This window comes from Lampetra fluviatilis, chromosome 56 (genome assembly GCF_964198595.1).
Source record: "Lampetra fluviatilis chromosome 56, kcLamFluv1.1, whole genome shotgun sequence".
NCBI classification, from domain to species: Eukaryota; Metazoa; Chordata; class Hyperoartia; order Petromyzontiformes; family Petromyzontidae; genus Lampetra; species Lampetra fluviatilis.
This window is the reverse complement of record NC_136330.1, coordinates 2,271,516-2,289,123: the sequence shown is the minus strand read 5'-3', so window position 1 is coordinate 2,289,123 and position 17,608 is coordinate 2,271,516. Positions and strand designations below refer to the sequence as shown.

The window sequence follows — 17,608 nt, the reverse complement described above, 5'->3', positions numbered from 1 at the left end:
TGGCACCCACATCTCCCCCCCCCAACCCGGTCCGTCCCACGTGTGGCGCCAGCATTCGTTGGGGTCCAGCGCAACGCCGCCTCCGCCGTTAGTGACAAGGTCCCACAAAGCCAGCGCTTATCCGTGGACAGCAGCCCTCTGTGTTTGCATGTACAGGAATCTTCCCCACTCAGACTGCAAGCCAGGGTTTTTCATGGAGAGCTGTGTTACTCTGAGAAGTTAATAACAGGTATTTTTTCCAGCGTGCCTTCTTACGTACATGGCTATATACATTTCACAAAGTAATCAAAAGAAAGGCACTTATATTTCACTCATATTGCAGTGTGGCAGTCAAGCAGTGATTAGCAGCACACTGCACGATGGATCTGGTAAGAAGAGTTCGATCCCTGGCCACGTCAAACATCGGCAGAGACCTCAAACCGACCCACAATCCCCAGCGATGTCAGCGTACCTGCTGTGAAGTTGCGACGTCTCTATTGAGATACACACGGAACGGATAAAAACGGCCAAACACACACACATGCATTTTCCTTGTATAAAACGATAGTGGGTTGCACCATCGCTGTACTGCTATCTTTTGGAGCTCTATCCAGAGGAAATCTTCTCTATCCACTAGAGGGCAATAGGGAGCAATAAAGGCCACCATTGGGTAATGTTTTGTATGTACAGTAGATGATAATTGTTTTTTTACCCTTTTATCTGGCAACAAAACTGACACCTTTTTTACGAGGAGTCATGTTTGCATAGACCACAATACCTGCAGTCATAATGCAAACAAAAAACACAACTCTGATAATGTATGCACTGTCCTTGAAGTTGATTGGTCCTGAAAAAGGTGTCAGTTTTGTTGCCAGATAAAAGGGTAAAAAAACAATTATCATATTTTTTTACTGGCAAATGAGGTACCAATGGTGTACAGTAGATGTTAACTACCTCGCCTGGTTTGCAGGAGCTCGTGGGTTCGATCCCGACCATGACGACTGTATATTTGGAGTGTGCATGTGCTCCCCGTGGTCGCATGGATTTATCTGCTGGCCCTCTGATTTTTCCCTCCACATATAGAATCAACGTCCATTCAGAGTATTTGGCTGCTAAAGATTTCCACGTGATGGCAAGCGACATTGTTGAGCTATCATTTGTGGCCAGGTCACTTCTGAAAAGAGCTATATAGCTCAGTGAGCCTTACCTGGTAAAATAAATAAAATAGTTTAGTACGTTGAACTTCTTTCGCACTGTACATAGACAGCCACTTAACAAGTTGTCAAAATGACACACACCTTACACACACACATTTAGTCAATCCACGACTGGATAAATACCTCCCCACGCTGCATTGGTCATCGGGGGTTGTTTGACCATACTTGACCATGTTGGTCAATTCCCGGTCAGTGAAAGTCAGGCTCAACACCGGTTCAGATATTACTCGGCACCGATGATAGCCAGGTCCGGAAGTAGAACTCGGGATAAATAAACACCCGAAAAGGGGACCCCCCTTTGATGTGCAGCACCACTCCCAGCCATTAATAAGCAACATTGATCGTTGAGTTTGATTTGAATAAAAATAGCATCGAATTTAGATTTAATTGACGGGTTTGCCAGCTTGTTTCGACACATGACCTCAACCAGGAAACAAGTACTGAAAACGCTGCTTAGTACAGGAGCAATCATTCCGCTAATGTGCACAAAAATAAGGTTTTGTACAGCTTTGCAAAAAAAAACTACAAGTATTTTTAACCGATGCCAGGGGACGGCAGTCATTCATAAACACCCACCTCCCTTAAGAGAAAAACTTTGCCCAGTAAGCATCCAACCCAGGCTGCACAAGCATGTTTGAGTGATTGTAATTGTAAGGCTCCCATATCAAGGTACGTTATTAAAGAATTTTTAAATCTTTTGACATCTTCTGCCCGAGTTTCACGTTACCCATACTTGAGCGTCCCTGCTTGGGCTGTTTTGAAGATTCCATTGTAAGGAGTGTTTGACATGTGGGAGTACTCTGGAGACAGCCCATTCATAGCAGGGGGTGACGCTCAAAGCTTCACACAGATAGATTGAACAATCCAAATCAATGTTATTTTTTTGCTTAGGTCGCGTAAATATAAATGTGCCATCAACCTGCCACCACCCGACACAGCCAATTAGAAAGCTGTCACGTAAACGAAGTGTCCCAATTAGTTACTTCAGCACACTGGTGTGTTGGAGAGTAAACCCACAACATTTACAATTCGAGTACAACGTTTCGTTGGCGATTACAACCAGCTTCATCAGGCGATTTGTCAGAATTGTGAAGAAGTCTTCCTGTTTCGGCCTTATTTATCTAACTCCAAAAAACCCCGTTTATGATGGATAACATTGGTCGCGAAAGCCTACGTATGAAACAGATTCAACAAGACATACTTCCCTGTTGCCATCTCATGGCTGACTGGCAGCGCACTTGTGGAACGGTTTAATTTACGGGAATCAAACCCCAAGGATCCCAAGGGTGCAGGCTTGGTGCTCAGGCCACGGTGCCACCTCGACCGCACACCCATTATATTTATCAAGCAAGCCGGGAACGTTATCAGAAAACCATTGCACAGTCATAAAAAGTGAATTTGCAAGCGTTGCTCAAATACAAGGCCGACTTCCTTTGGGTTGATAAAGTAATGTCGAGTAACCCCGATGACCTGTACGGTGTGGGGGAGGGCCTGGTTATGCCAGGCTTGATCCAGCAGTGGACTGGCAATATTGATGTACACAAAATATCTGCCAACATCATCATCATCGTAAAACTTTTACTCCGATTAGCACGGTTGGCTACATACGGCGCGAAAAAAGTTCAACATAGATACATAAAAGATCCCTGTACGCGATTCCGCTCATGTCTCGGGAAATTAGTAGAACGACAGAGACACGTGTGTGTAAGGGGAACGCAGAGGGCTGCTGAAGCCGTGAGGTTTTGCTGAACGTGCAAGTGCTTACCGCCGACAGAGCAGCTGGCCCCAGTGCCATAACCGACTGAGAGGAAACCGTTGTAATTGTGGGCATTTGCCAAGTGCCGAATGAACGGATGTTTGTAACCGGCGAAACCTCTGCATTTACTTGTCGATTTCGAAATGAACCGCATACACATCTTGCGAGTTGTCTGCCGACTTTCTGATGGTCGCTTAACGTTGCACTGCGCGACTCTTTAGCACTTCCGAGAAACGTTATCACAGATCCTGTACATGGTCCCTCTCATTTGCCTACATTTTCCGTCAGAATATTTTCGTTTGTTTCTGCACGTATCCACACGCACTTGTGAAAAATACTTTACGCATACGTTCCTTACATGCTCTCGAAAGCAGCCCAGCATTGCGTCTGCGTGTTGTGTGTGTGCGTGTGTTGTGGGGAGCGGTAGTGTAGCAGCGCTACGAACCCAGCGACTCGAGTTTGATTCCTGCTAACGGCCAACACCAGTGACGATTATCTGAACCGACCCTTAGGCCTCCCCTAGGTCGACTAAGCCTCAAATGAGGACCTGGTGCGGTGTGTAAAATCGCTGCAGAGACAAAGGCGTTCAGGCGTGGTGCTGGCCACCCACCCCCTCTCGTGCACCATGCCGGCCTTCATAGGTGCTCGCTAACAGCACTTGCCCCAATAGTCTGTTAGGGCTATATGGGGGGGGGATCTTTGTGTATTGTATGCATGTGTGGTGAACTGTGGTGAATGTTTAACCCTTCCGTTGGCAGCCCTTTGAAATTCTTCGATTGCCATATGGCATTGTGCGTCAATGGGCGGGCGTGTCCACGCTGCTTTTGAGGTATTTCTGTTTGCCAAAAAGCTTCCGTTGAGTTGAGAAATTAACAGAGGATGGCTTTTTATAAAGTTACATTCGACATTTAAGCACAGCAATGATTACAAAGAAGTAATTATTGCTGTGCTGGTTGTTAAATTCTGTCTGGACGTCCTTCAGAGAGTTACATTTGACACTTAAGCACAGCAATAATTACAAAGAAGTAATAATCGCTGTGCTGGTTGTTAAATTATGTCTGAACGTCCTTCAGAGACAGAGAGGAGAGAGTGGTTGAATTTTTACAACTTTGCTACATTCCCATTTATGTCAAAATTGAGAAGTGAAATCTTTTGCTAAATTGAGGAGAGTGCAACGACTTTTTTAAAGTTTCCACCATCACGCCCAGCTCGCCGTCGTCCAAAAACACTTTTATAGTTTTCGTCTCTCGATTACGGTCTACAGTTCATCGTCTACACAAAACATGTTGTGGTACACGCATGTCCACCGGTTCTCCTGTGGCAGCATACTTCAAAAGCTGTGACCTTCCATCCTAATCTCCTGCATTGATCACCCACGTTTCACATACATACTTTTCAACCGGGGGAAACGCCCGCCCCCCACAATGTTTTAACTACCACGATTGCTTTGGCTCGGCCAACACTTCTGCCTTTCCATAGTTTTTCCGTGGCAATCACGAGATGGGTTTTTCGTGCCGCTCAAAGCCACGCGTTGGCTGGCCCAAACCACAAAATGCGAGCATCATTAAGGAGCCAATGAAAAGGGCCTCTACAGCAAAGTAGGCCTCTTCATTTTTGCCAAAGTGGACGTCTTAAGTTTCATCGCATTCTTTGTATAGAGCGAACGTGCGATGTGCACGCATGTAAGCTCGTGTGCAAACAAACCCACGCACACGCACACACACCAACTCCCTCACAACCTGCAGCGTGGTTACCGTCGCTATGCAACACGGGCCATTCAAACACTGGGAACAGCAGGAAAAGCGGATTAATACCAAAACAGGGCCCACACTGTACTCGTGACACTCCGTTAAAGATTGAAGGAAAAATAAACGGGAACCACCAATTACAACCTTAATATTCGGCGATCGTGATCAATCCACCCCTACCCTTGCCCCCCACTCTCCCCCCCAAGCAATGACCATGGTCCAGTAATGTAACGATCCATCCAGCTCCTGCATACGAGCCAATTAATCACCGCTCCGTCTCCACGATGGGCATCCTCGCGGGCGTGACCCTTCCATTGGCTGTCCCTCCACCTCCAGTCTCACCCATTCACCGTCATCTCCACCGAGTGACGCGTTGACCTACCCAAGCCCGGCATCTACTTTCCTTAACAGTCAACGAGAAGTCGTCTCCACTAACCTTTCCGACATCAGGATCCACATTCGGGTTAATTTACAACCACTCACCCGAGGTGGTGTGGAGAGGGAGAGGCTACGCTACTGGGGAATGTTGTTATCCGCAGAAATAACTCCGGTCTTCTATTTTCACAGTGAAGTGAAGGTACTGGGATCACCACACACACGACAAAAAAACAACGTGCAAGTCTACGTCCGTGCCCTGGCGTTCAGTACGAGGTCTCGGTGGTGCCGAGCGGCGGCGTAGCTGTCGAGTGTGTAGGCGGTGCAACTGCACCGAGGCCCACGGGCCGTAGGGACCCAGGCGTTGAGCTACGACGAGGGGGTGAAGATGTAATAGGGCCCCCCCCCATTGTATTTCTTGCACCACTGCCCATACCAGTCATGCTATGTTACCAACACCTGGTACAGCAGTGTACTCATGGGTTATCAGCCACCCTTAAAATCTCATTTCAAAGCAATGCATTTTCGCTTACGTTCAAGCCTTCCATAAACCTGTCGTGATATCTGTACTAATCAATCCTAATCAATCCTGGTCCTTTCCTTGACCAACCGGCGCTGACCGGTGTGGCGAGATACGGTCAAACAAACCCCCATTGCCGACGTGCCGTGGGAAATTCTCACCCAGCAGACACTCGATAGAGGACCGTCAAGTACTTTTTTTTCTTTGTTATTGAACAAATTTACTCCTGCCATCATCTCTAACGCCGCCAAAGAGGACGTCCCCTAGGAGCAACGGGACAGACCATCTCGTGAGCTGGTGCCACGTGGCTTGCTACAGCGCAGGACCATAATAGACGGCAACTGCTTGGGGAGCGGCCTCCGCCAGCAGCGGCTTGATCACAGGCTAACGATGACGACAATGCAACTTGACATGCACATCCATTCCTCTCCACTGACCGTGCGCAGGTGACATTTCAACACATTCACACGAAGCCCAGCATGCTCCACCGCGCGTACGCACTGCCGGCGGGACGTTCTCCCGCGCCTCCTGCGAAGAGGGTATGCCTCCGTGCGAGCGAGAGTGGCGGACCCGGGGGGAATCTATGAGCCGTCACCAGAGGTGTGGACTCGAGTCATGTGACTTGGACTCGAGTCAGACTCGAGTCATGAATTTGATGACTTGCGACTCGACTTGGACTTGCATAACAATGACTTTGTCCCACCTATGAGATGTGGACTCGAGTCATGTGACTTGGACTCGAGTCAGACTCGAGTCATGAATTTGATGACTTGCGACTCGACTTGGACTTGCATAACAATGACTTTGTCCCACCTCTGGCCGTCACTCAGCTCGATGCGGACACGGACTATTTATTTGTTGGCCTCGTGCGAACTCGGCGAGATTGTCGCAAACACAAACACGTGCGCACTCTTACGCAAAGCCCACCCGGGGCAAGGCGCCGATGGCGTCGAGCTAACGACAACCATCGCAGACAAACGCATTCCACATTCACCACCAGTGCCAAAGCTTACTGCAGCGTGCAGCCACTTTACAACGGCAGTGCCAAACAATACAAACAATCGATCGATACCTCGGTTTGAAACCAGGTGGGAACAGGTGCAGACTAAAGGTCTCTTTGGCAAGGGAGACCAGGGAAACATAAAGTAAAGTAGTATAAAGCACGGACAAAGTGATAAAAACAAATGAAACAAACACCAGATATATAAGAAAACGATAGCAATAAAATTAAGTGAAACTCGCATCACAATGTGATTAGATCTTGGGAGGGCTCTCGGCCTGTGATGAATCGTTCCCTCGCGATTCAATTAATTAAATGTCACGATTTGGGGCAGTGATTTCATAAAAAATATCCATTTATTACCTAACACAACAGGTTGTGGCAGCCGATATGATGATTCACAACTCCTATTTGGGTTAGGCCATGCAATTATCCAGCCAAGTTTCTGTCGTGAGACCTTGAGTTTTATAACAATTCTCAAGTTTAATATGTAGGCTTTAGCGACTAATATCAACCATAATACAGGTGTTTTGGGTTAGATCGGGTAAACATTAACAAATATGGCTGTATCCTGAAGCTAGTAGTAATTACTGCTGAAACGTCGTACTCAGATTGTAAATGTTGTGGCTTTGCACTCCAGCACACCGATGTGCTGTACTAGTAACGAATTGGCATGTTCTGTTTACAGGGCAAACCTTACGAATTGGCTATGTCTGGTGGTGGCGGGTTTAACGACACATATTTACGAGATCTAACCAAAAAAACCTGTATTATGAACAATTCTTAACTAATTCTTGGTTCTTTCGGTAAAGTCACGTAGAAGGAAAATAATAAAATAATATTAAACAATAAAAATTCTCACGACGTTTCGACGGTAACACAAGCAACCATCAGTCACGAAAGCTTTAAATCAAAATTCTTAACTTAGTTTAGCAATCGGATACGCGGCATTTCGCATGACACTGCGTCAAGCACCTTCAGGAGAGGACTCAGGAAGTCACAACGTCACCTGACCTGCTTTTTTAAACAGGTGTCATCACATCACTGGAACAACCAATCAGTTTAAACAAGACACTAATAATTAAAAACGAATTCATGTTTCCTAATTGTTGTCTAATTTATCTGGGCCAATGATTTACAACATACGCATTATCCATGATTATAGGAGGCTGTAGCAGGCTCGTTTTTGTGGCTGTAGCACCTGCAGGGGTCACAAGACCAAATTACACACCCCAAGCAGGAATCGACAAGAACAGATTCTTAAGACTCACAATTTGAAGCAATTTACACGAGCAAAACCATAATAATCCATTTAATACACACACTGACGCATCGCTATACGTGCCTTCTCATACAGTCGCCCACTGTCTGCTTTCAATTAACCCTCAAAATGTAATTTGCGAGTCGAATTATTGTGTTTTTGCAATTGTGGTGTTTGCGTGTCCGTTTTATTGGAAGCAACAGTGGACGATGCTGAACATGCAGGGTTCCCATTAGTTGTTCATGTACAACACCAATAACAATGTCAACACTGGTGAGTAACTGTTTGTCACTCATTTCCCAACGTCTTGTCTCTTCTTACAATTCAAGTTCCTAGAATCAACCCACCCGCGCCTGCAACATGGCTTCATCCCAGAGGTCGCAATCGGGTACCCGATACCCGTACACTACCCGATACCCGGCTACCCGTACCCGGCCGGGTACGGGTACCCCCGTTTGCGACCCTGGTGCGGCCGGGTACGGGTAAGGAATCAAAACCTGTTTGCGACCTCTGGCGGGAAGGCAGCAAGCCAGGCACGGATCTGGCGCTACCAATAATTGCCCATTCTCTGCGGTCCTCTGTATATTAAAGATGTTCTGAGCCAACCGATGGGTGTTTATGCATGTGGGAGAACCAGAGCACAAAACAACCCATTTGTGAACGTACACAAATCGGAAATTATCGCTTCCCACACGCATGGATTTATGTTGCAGCCTCACGTCTGTTCTCTACTATCGCCCCCTCGGTGTGGAACTCTCCCAAGACCTTTGCACAACCGCAACATAAAATGCACTCCGAATTTCAAGAAACATCTAAAGGCCTCTCTATCTGTGTTGGGTCAGGCTTTCGAGCAGCCCTGAGCTTGGCTTAGCGCCTCCAGTTATAAATGTCATCATCATTATTATCCTGAGGGCAAAAAATTTTTTAAAGATAAAATGTTACATCCGTGGCACTGCTTATTACTGCCGTGGTGGCTGGGTAACATTTTCCCAAGCTTCTTTCCAAAAAAACCTGGCCTGCGACATCGACCCTCCTATCTACACCTGCGTCAGGTTACAAATTGCCAGGCAAACGCAGCTGCGGATCATTCCCACCTGCCGAGCAAGAGCCCTTTTGTGACGCAATAATTAAGGGAGGAAAACCGAGCTTTCATGTTCATCGTTTTTATCGCCGCCCAGAGCCCAAAAGCGAGAAAACATACTGCGTCAACAACACCGGCTGAACGACGCAGCTATTTACGGGGCCTCTTTACGACGACGGCTGCACGCGGCGAGTTTTTGCAAGAGACACATTACACTGGGGACATTTGCTTGCGGAGCACGGAGGCCCACTGATCAAACAGCATCTCACCTGGCTTTCGCTAAACAACCACAATCAATAGACAAGCAACAGCTGACAAGGAGCTGTTTGTACAGCGGCTCTAATCGCTTTGGCGACAAACACCGATACACTTTAATTTCCTAAGATGCTCGCGGTGATGAATGATGTTTGCGGGGCCTTTTCCTAGTGGTAGGCCTCGTGTGACCGCGGGGCCAACTGTATGTATGTAGAACTTCTTTCGCACCGTACGTAGCCGACCGTGCTACTAATCTCAAGTGTGGGGGAAGGACAGCAAACTAAACACAAAAAGCAGTTCCAAAAAACCCAATGAAATTAAGCGACGGGCTTGTGTTCAACGGGCAGGCCCGTACGATTCCCTAGGACTGCCCTTACAAGTCACACGAGCAGCGCGCACTCACCATCTGCTGGGGCACGTTCACGTTGGACGGGGCGAGCGTCTTGGGCAGGATGTGCTTGCCGGGCGAGCCCAGGCTCCCAACGGGAAGCGTGACCACAGAGACGGTGCCTGCGCCACGGCAACACAGGATGGGGAGGGGGGGTTGCCGCCCTTCAATATACGGATCCAACCACGATTCAAAATTCGACTTGACGAGCAGAAAACAAGCTCGAGGTGATCGGCCCTAGTGGCTCAGAAGTCGAGGGGGAGGGCAGGGCATGGAATCGCTGAGATCCTGGATTGTAAATCGAGGCTTTGAGCAGCTGGTGATTAAAACAGATTTCCCAAGTCTCAGCCTAGTCACAAATCGGCCGTGCGAAAAAAAACTCATCGCGTTAAATTTGGCTCAATACTTAATCTTCCTAAGCTGCAGCTGTAAGATGAAAAAATATCCAGAGGCTTTTTGGTTTAGATCGCATCAATATAAATGTGTCGTTAAACCTGCCACTACCCGACAAGCCAATTAAGGTTTGTCACGTAAACAATTCATTACTCGTACAGCACACCGATGTGTTGGAGAGTAAACCTACAACATTTACAATCGGAGTACGACGTTTACGTGACAAACCTTACTAATTGGCTGTGACGATTGGTGGCGAGTTTAATGAAACATATATATTTACATGATCTAAACCAAAAGAAAAACCTCTATTACTGATATTGGTCACAAACGCCTATGCATTAAAAACTGACAAAATATCGGTCCGACTATCACGGGAGAAGAACAGTCATTCACGCTTGAATTTTCAGCAGAGGACATGCCTGTGACCACAGCACTACAAGATGATAGTACCACGAACTGAACCTAATAAAAGATGGTTCATGACCGAGCACACACCGACACACCGACTGCCAGGCCTGCCCTACGACAGGTGCCAAAACATTTCCAATTTTTTTTTTATTTTTGTCCTGGGCACAAGTTGAAAATGCCAACTTCCAGAATTTCACCAAAAACTGGGGGCCATAACGCAGTTCTACTCGGACGCAGACGAGACAGCACGACATGACTGACCCATGAAGGGATCGGCGTCACATTCATGAATATTGCCGTGGTGTTCGAGATGGCATGACGATTGAAAAAAAAACCAAATAACTTACTTTTGGATGGGCTGAAGTTTTCCAAAAAGCCCCTTAACTCTCCGTTCTTGTCAAAATATCCGACCTGCAGAGCGAATACACGAGTCAGCGACACGGGCTACCTTTACAATTTCAACGCGGTTCACACATCGGTGAATGGAAAAAATCAAGTGTCCAGTACACACACAAAAAATTATAACATTAACATGTAGTGCACGTTGTGTAAAAAACTACGAAAATTCCAAGATACACATTTGAAAACTACCAATATATGTCATGAATACATGCAACACAACCTACATTGAAAACACAACATGTAAAAAAATAACCAGAACTTTGTAACAATTTACAGTCAATCCACTGCTGTACAAAGGTCGTCGTACTGCTGTCAGTTACGAGGCTTGTTTGACCATACTTCACCATCCTGGTCGGCGCAGATTTGTGAAGGGGGAAAAAGCCCAGGACCGGTTCAGATATTACTTCGCCACTGATGCAAGTCATAGCCACGAACAGAACTCGGGTCAATGGACCCAAAGCACAGTAATACTAACCAATGTTCCACTGCCCCAACCAAAGCTTTTATGTAAACTGTACAACAGGTTTTAGTTGTAAAGTTACACTTGGCCTCAATAATGGTCCATTTTGAAAATTCTCAAGGCAACTTCGTGGTCCCTGCCATGACTAAGCACCGGGCTCTCTCTGTAGTTCTTGCAATGTGTGCGCGCACGTACATCTTTGGCCATGATGTCACCGGGGTTATGCCAGTAAGGACCAGTTCAGCGTTCAACTCCGGCTCCCGTTCAAAGCGATTATCTGCAATGGGAATGCAGACAACTACATGTCAGTACTTACACCTCCGAACAGAAGACGCGATCCGACGTTCAACATTTCACATCATTTACAGCAGTTTCTCGCATGCGCTGTTAAAAGCGCATCCATTAACGCCAAGACGGATTTCACGTTTATTAGTTTAACCGGGTAGGACCTCAGAAGTGAGCAGAATCAGTTTTAATGGCAAGACTGACCTGGGTGACCCAAATAACAAAAACAATAAAATAAAGTAAAGCAACGAAGCCAACAGAAAATAAGAGGGGGGGGGGGAGCAAACTTTCACTCAATTAAACACATGACAAATGTGGCTTCTTATTTTTAAGTAAACATTAGGTGACGACCTCATGCAGAGACCTTTCCAAACGTTTATCCCGATATTGTAAAAACCCAATTCACACACGCTCGGTCATAAAACAAGCTCGACGCTAGCGAGCGCGGTCTGGCGGCTGGGAAAACGAGAGGCACTACTCACGGCCACCCGTTGTTGGCACGCTTCCCCAGAACCTCGCTGCATACGCGACTGCCGGCCACGCATTACGTGAATGTACGGGATGTACCATGGAGATGATCTAGAGGTGAGGGGTGGTTAGAATGTAGTGGTTTAATCCAATTATGTTAAACGCAGGGGATATTAAAACCACAGCTTCCAACGCAGTGCCCCCAACGTCCTCGCTGTTAGACCAATCAGGGGAGTTGAATGGACGGATTTTAACAGTAATGTTCTAGGATTTAAATGGATCTGAATCCAGACTTGGACCTGATAAAGATCTGGAACTATTTTAGTATCCAAAAGAACTAATTGTGGAAGACCATGGGTCATATCTCGAAAAATAATGTTGCATCGAATTGAGAAAAATTAGATGTCAATCCTAGAGGTATCACGCGCATGCCACATTCACACTATAAAAAGGAAGTGGCAGGCAGTGCTGGGTCAAACTAGATTCGAAGCTTTTGTGACTGCAGGAATTACTCTTTGGTTCTTTCGGTAAAGTCACGTAGAAAATAAAATAATAATAGAATACGACCTTTCGGATGCAACACAAGCAGCCATTATCAGGTAAGAATGAATAATAAAACAGACACGGAAACAACATCGGCAGACACACATGCAGAGACACACCGAGCGAGACACACACCGTGTTTTATCATTCATTCTTACCTGATGATGGCTGCTTGCGTCGCAACCGAAACGTCGTATTCTATTATCATTTGATTTTAATTTTCTACGTGACTTTACCGAAAGAACCAAAGAGCAGTGCTGGGTCATTGAATCAAACCGACCAAAGTCACACTCTTCCCCACAAACCATGGGCCTCCCAACTCACTCACTCGTACAACAGCGGCCTAGTGCCCGACCTCATAAGGGAGGACGGTTGCCGAGCAGGACTAAGGTTAACGTGACCGTGGATGAGGCCATGCTGTGTTTATTTGAACTACAGCCTAATCACTATGCGCTGGCTGGAAGGGTTAAGGCTGGTAAAACAAATGAACAGACAAGCGTCTGTTCATTTATTAGTTACAACAAATATTCCCGTCAGGCTGGTAATTAAATAAAAACACAAGGTCCCGTTTCACTTTTTTGGGGCCTAAATAAATAGGGTGGTGCACCAAAATATGACTCGGTTTTAATTTGAAGTAGAGAGATTTACCCGGGGTCTGTTTAATGCTTGTGTTTAATGCTTGTGTTAACTGGTAGTGTTGGCTTTACCCCATTTCAAGCTTTAATATCGCACGCCACAAGAGGCAGACAACTTCATTCAATGACAAGGGGATTGTATATTTGAATGTGTTTATCAAGAGATTGAAATCAATGTCAAACTCAAAGCCCGCCTTGCCATACAAGTGAAACCAACTGGCCTCTAGGCTGTATTATCTGGAGGCACAAAATATTCGCAATCGAAATTCAACAAGTGTTTTTTTTGTTATAAACAAACACGCACACTTACATATATTAGTGCCAAATTTCAACTTTCATACATTTCTAGACCATAATTAGAATTTCCATCAGTCGGCAATGATATGCAACATGTGCACCGTGTCAAAAAGATTCATATCTGGTAACCTGTCATCAAACAGTAGTTTTAAAACCAACACAGCCAAGTGCTTTGAGAGAGGAGTGTGAAGAAGCCACCGTGTGAAACCGGCCGTTAAAATGTGCCCGCAAACTCGGGCAGCCGAGGCCCTTCAAGGCAACGCTAAACCACGGGAGCAGCGCAAGTTCACGCAAAACATAACACAGTAAAACCTTGCATTGCGAGTAACTTGGTCTGCGAGTGTTTTGCAAGACGAGCAAAATGTTTAAATACATATTAATTTGATTAACGAGCGAGGTCTTCTTGCAATACGAGTAGTACATGTATACGCTTTGTCTGCCGAGCGTCACGTGATCACAACTGATATACGAGTGCTTTGATATACGAGTGCTTTGGATTACAAAAACATTTCCGGAACGAATTATGTTCGCAATCCAAGGTTTTACTGTAACGCGATGGGAGCCTTGGGGGCTACATCATACACCTGTCAACCCATAGTTTACCCCGTATTCTTGTACAGGGAAATTGAGTTCTCAGGTCCAAACGGCGTACAGCCGTTTCAATATGGGCAAAAAAATCTTATTTTTGTCTGTTTGTGTTTCTCCCTTGTGATGGGGCTTTGTAGGATGAACGTTGAGATTTATAAGGGCACGGGGTGACCAATAAGGTTTGAATTGGTGTGTATTAAGTTAGGCAATGGGGGGTTGACAGGTACGCTACAATCCCAGCCACGTCTAACATCAGTTGGGGCAAGCCTGGCACAACCCACTTAACACCAACCCGCAGTGACCAGCGTGAAGTACGGTCATACAAATCCCCATCACTGGCAAGGCACGGGGGAAGCCTTCATCCAGCAGTGCATTGACAAACGGCTGTAAATTGGAATATATTTTTTGGTTTAACACATAGATAAGATGTCTTACATCTATTCTTCAACGAATACATACGGTGCAGGTTGACAGCAGCGGTTGTGTTAACATACTCCACACGCTGGCATTGATCACGAGTTTGGTGTAGGCAAATATTAAAGATCCCTGAACATTTCGACAGCGGACAGCCACCCCACAGCAAGCGTCGTATTTCCGCACACGCCATACGGAAACCGCACACGTGCAATCACGGCCAATGTCGCGGTGGGGTTGGGGGGGGTCTCACGTGTGGGGGGGGGGGTGACACCGGTTGGTTTGTGGCCACCGAGATCCAGAAACAAAAGGGATAAACAATGCAGGAGACCGACGACGCAGATGACAGTTCAAATGACACAATATATTCATTCTTGAATATGCAAATCGTATCCCTAAGTGTGTTAGATTCTTGGCCACGGCTAATATCAGTGGCGAGTCATATCAGAACCAGAATATATATACTGGGGAAATCCGATAAAGCTATTTTTCATAAATGCCCAGAAACAATCGATTCCCTCTCCCTCCCCAACTCACCATAACCAGTTTAGTGAAGTATGGTCAAACTTTCTGCACAACCAACACGGCGTGGGAAGGACTTAAGTCCAGCAGGTAGATTAACAAAGGGTTGAGTATAAGTAGTCCTGTAAATATGAATTAATCACCAAATGCCAGACCGATGTACAAATTCTAGATTTGAAGCTTTCATGACTGCAAGGATTCATATTCTTAGGTTTTTTCGGTAAAGTCACAAAGGTAAAAAATTAATAAAAGTAAAATAAAATAAACGTCGTGATTTTTATTAATTATAATTTTTTACCTACGTGACTTTACCGAAAAAACCTAAGAATACGATGTAAAAAACCAGTTCCGTGACAGCTGAGCCAGTCACGTGGCAAGTTTGAGATTACGACTTTAAAACTTTGCGAGGATATTTACAAGTACGTGTTAACGCGATGATTGAATTAATATTGTGGTGGCCTGGGACCGTAAGCCTATGATGACCAAATCACCCGGATTGCGTCCACTTTGGCGTGACATCACGAAAGCTGGGCAGGATTTCTGAGCCTGGACAATTATTGGATGGGCGTGCACATACCACGGGTGGCTGTCAGGCTGCTGCCGGGCTACGTGGTGGACGGCAGAGGGCAGAACAGTGACATCGATCGTTGTACTGTACTCCTCTATGTCACCAAACCAACGCTGGCCCGCGTTGGGTGAAGTATGGTCAAATAAACCACCACGACCTTCATCAGGCAGTGAGTGGATCCCATGATACGGGGTGGGGGGGGGAGCTGTACAGACGACGTATAGGGAACGTAATTGTAGGGGGCAAGTGGCCAGGGGCAACAGTCATGGTTGGTCTATGATGCCTCCTGGGAGCCCCCCTCAAAAATTGACCAACAACAAGCGACAAACGTGGTGAAGTATGGTCAAAATAACTGCCTTCAAAGGGACATCTTTGGTCTATGTTGCCTCCTGGGAGCCCCCCTCCACATTTACCACAACCCCAAGCGCCAGACGCGGTGAATTAGGGTCAACTTAACCCTCCACCAAACCCAAGCTCCACAACTTGCTTGAAACGCGGTGTGGAGGAGGGCCAGGCCCCTCAAATCCAGCAGCGAGCAGCGTGGCACTCTTTGACAAAAGAGCTCCCCCACTCCCCGTACGAATGTAGCGACGTCGCAGTAACGATGTTAATTAGTGGTTAGTAGTGGTTAGTGGTGGTAAAGGATAACCCCTCACCCCCCTATAAAGAAGCCGTGACCCACAGCATCACCACCTCCTGCCGTACTCACAATGGGAGGTCCCCCTCTACTTACTCCACGTGCTTGCCACACGACAACGCATCGGAGAGGCCGTTACGTTTTGCGATTACGGTAGAGATATTCTACCGCTTTAAATGTAACAACACACAGGTTACTGTAAGTGTCCCCCCCCCCCACGGCGTGAAGTATGGTGAAGTACTGTCCACCCCCCCCCCCCACGGCGTGAAGTATGGTGAAACACTGTCCACCCCCCCAACGGCGTGGTGAAGTATGGTGAAACACTGTCTACCCCCCCCCCCACGGCGTGGTGAAGTATGGTGAAACACTGTCCACCCCCCCCCCCCCCACGGCGTGGTGAAGTGTGGTGAAGTATGGTGAAACACTGTCCACCTCCCTACGGCGTGGTTAAGAATGGTGAAGTATGGTGAAACACTGTCCACCCCCCCCCCCCACGGCGTGGTGAAGTATGGTGAAGCATGGTGAAACACTGTCCACCCCCCCCCCCCCCCACGGCGTGGTGAAGTATGGTGAAACACGCCACGAAATCAGCACTACACACACGACGTTGCGAGGCCTACAGATCCCGCAGTGGGTTGACACAAAGTCGTCGTTATCCTCGGCCATGGTCAATCCACTGCTGGATAAGAATCGCCCCGGCTCCTTGTCCGCCTCCACGCCGTTCCGTGCGGGTTATTTGACCGAACCCCACATTTTTGTTTGTTACTAAAATAATAATGGACACAGGAAACTTCACATTTAATACGAATCGAAGAGTGGGGGAGCTGTGGGGGAGGGGTGGTGAGTTTTTTTAATGAGCGAGAATGAATACTGGGGAAGGGGGGGGCTGCGAAACGTCTCCTCTCCCACCCCCACAAGAGTCTCAACGAAGGCCTACTACTACTACAAAGCATCTCCTGGTTGAACAAATTGCTACAATAAGCCCCCGTCTCTCCCGCCACAATAACTCGGACTGCGTAACAACTCAATGCCTACCCAGACCATCGTGTAGACAACCCCCTCTTCTTCACAACACCCACGAATCATCGCGGGCGACATTTGTTATAGCAAAACCCCACACCAACAACAACACCATCGATTCAACACGAAACCACGCGCACACTCAGCGAAAATACTCACCACTCACCAAACCACCTCAGAGTCAACTCTCTCACACGCTGCTTGCAACAACTTCACGCCCCCCACCACCACCAACACCACCTCCTCAGCAGCAGCAACTACCACCCACACGCGTCTTTGTCTCTCTCTCTTCGCGGAGTGAACCCGTTGCTTGGTGGCGGCAGAGCGAGCGTCGTCGTCTCCCGCGCGCTGCCCGCTGCTACTCCCCCATTGGGCAGCGCCATCG

At 47.0% G+C, this 17,608-nt stretch overlaps 1 protein-coding gene across 2 annotated transcripts in view; it reads right to left on the bottom strand.

Moving 5' to 3' along the window:
- The window catches only part of LOC144950071 (transcription factor Dp-1-like), a 43,893-nt gene extending 26,339 nt beyond the window's left edge, over positions 1–17,554 (bottom strand). For both annotated transcript variants that reach the window (XM_078880077.1, XM_078880078.1), the window contains exons 1-4: positions 17,383–17,554; positions 11,442–11,523; positions 10,732–10,795; positions 9,596–9,702 (exon numbers count right to left, since the gene is read on the bottom strand). In XM_078880077.1, coding sequence (XP_078736203.1) covers positions 9,596–9,702; positions 10,732–10,795; positions 11,442–11,453 — 183 coding nt within the window. In that variant the 5' untranslated portion in view covers positions 11,454–11,523; positions 17,383–17,554. The remainder of the gene's footprint in view (positions 1–9,595; positions 9,703–10,731; positions 10,796–11,441; positions 11,524–17,382) is intronic.
- Positions 17,555–17,608: the final 54 nt, after the last annotated feature.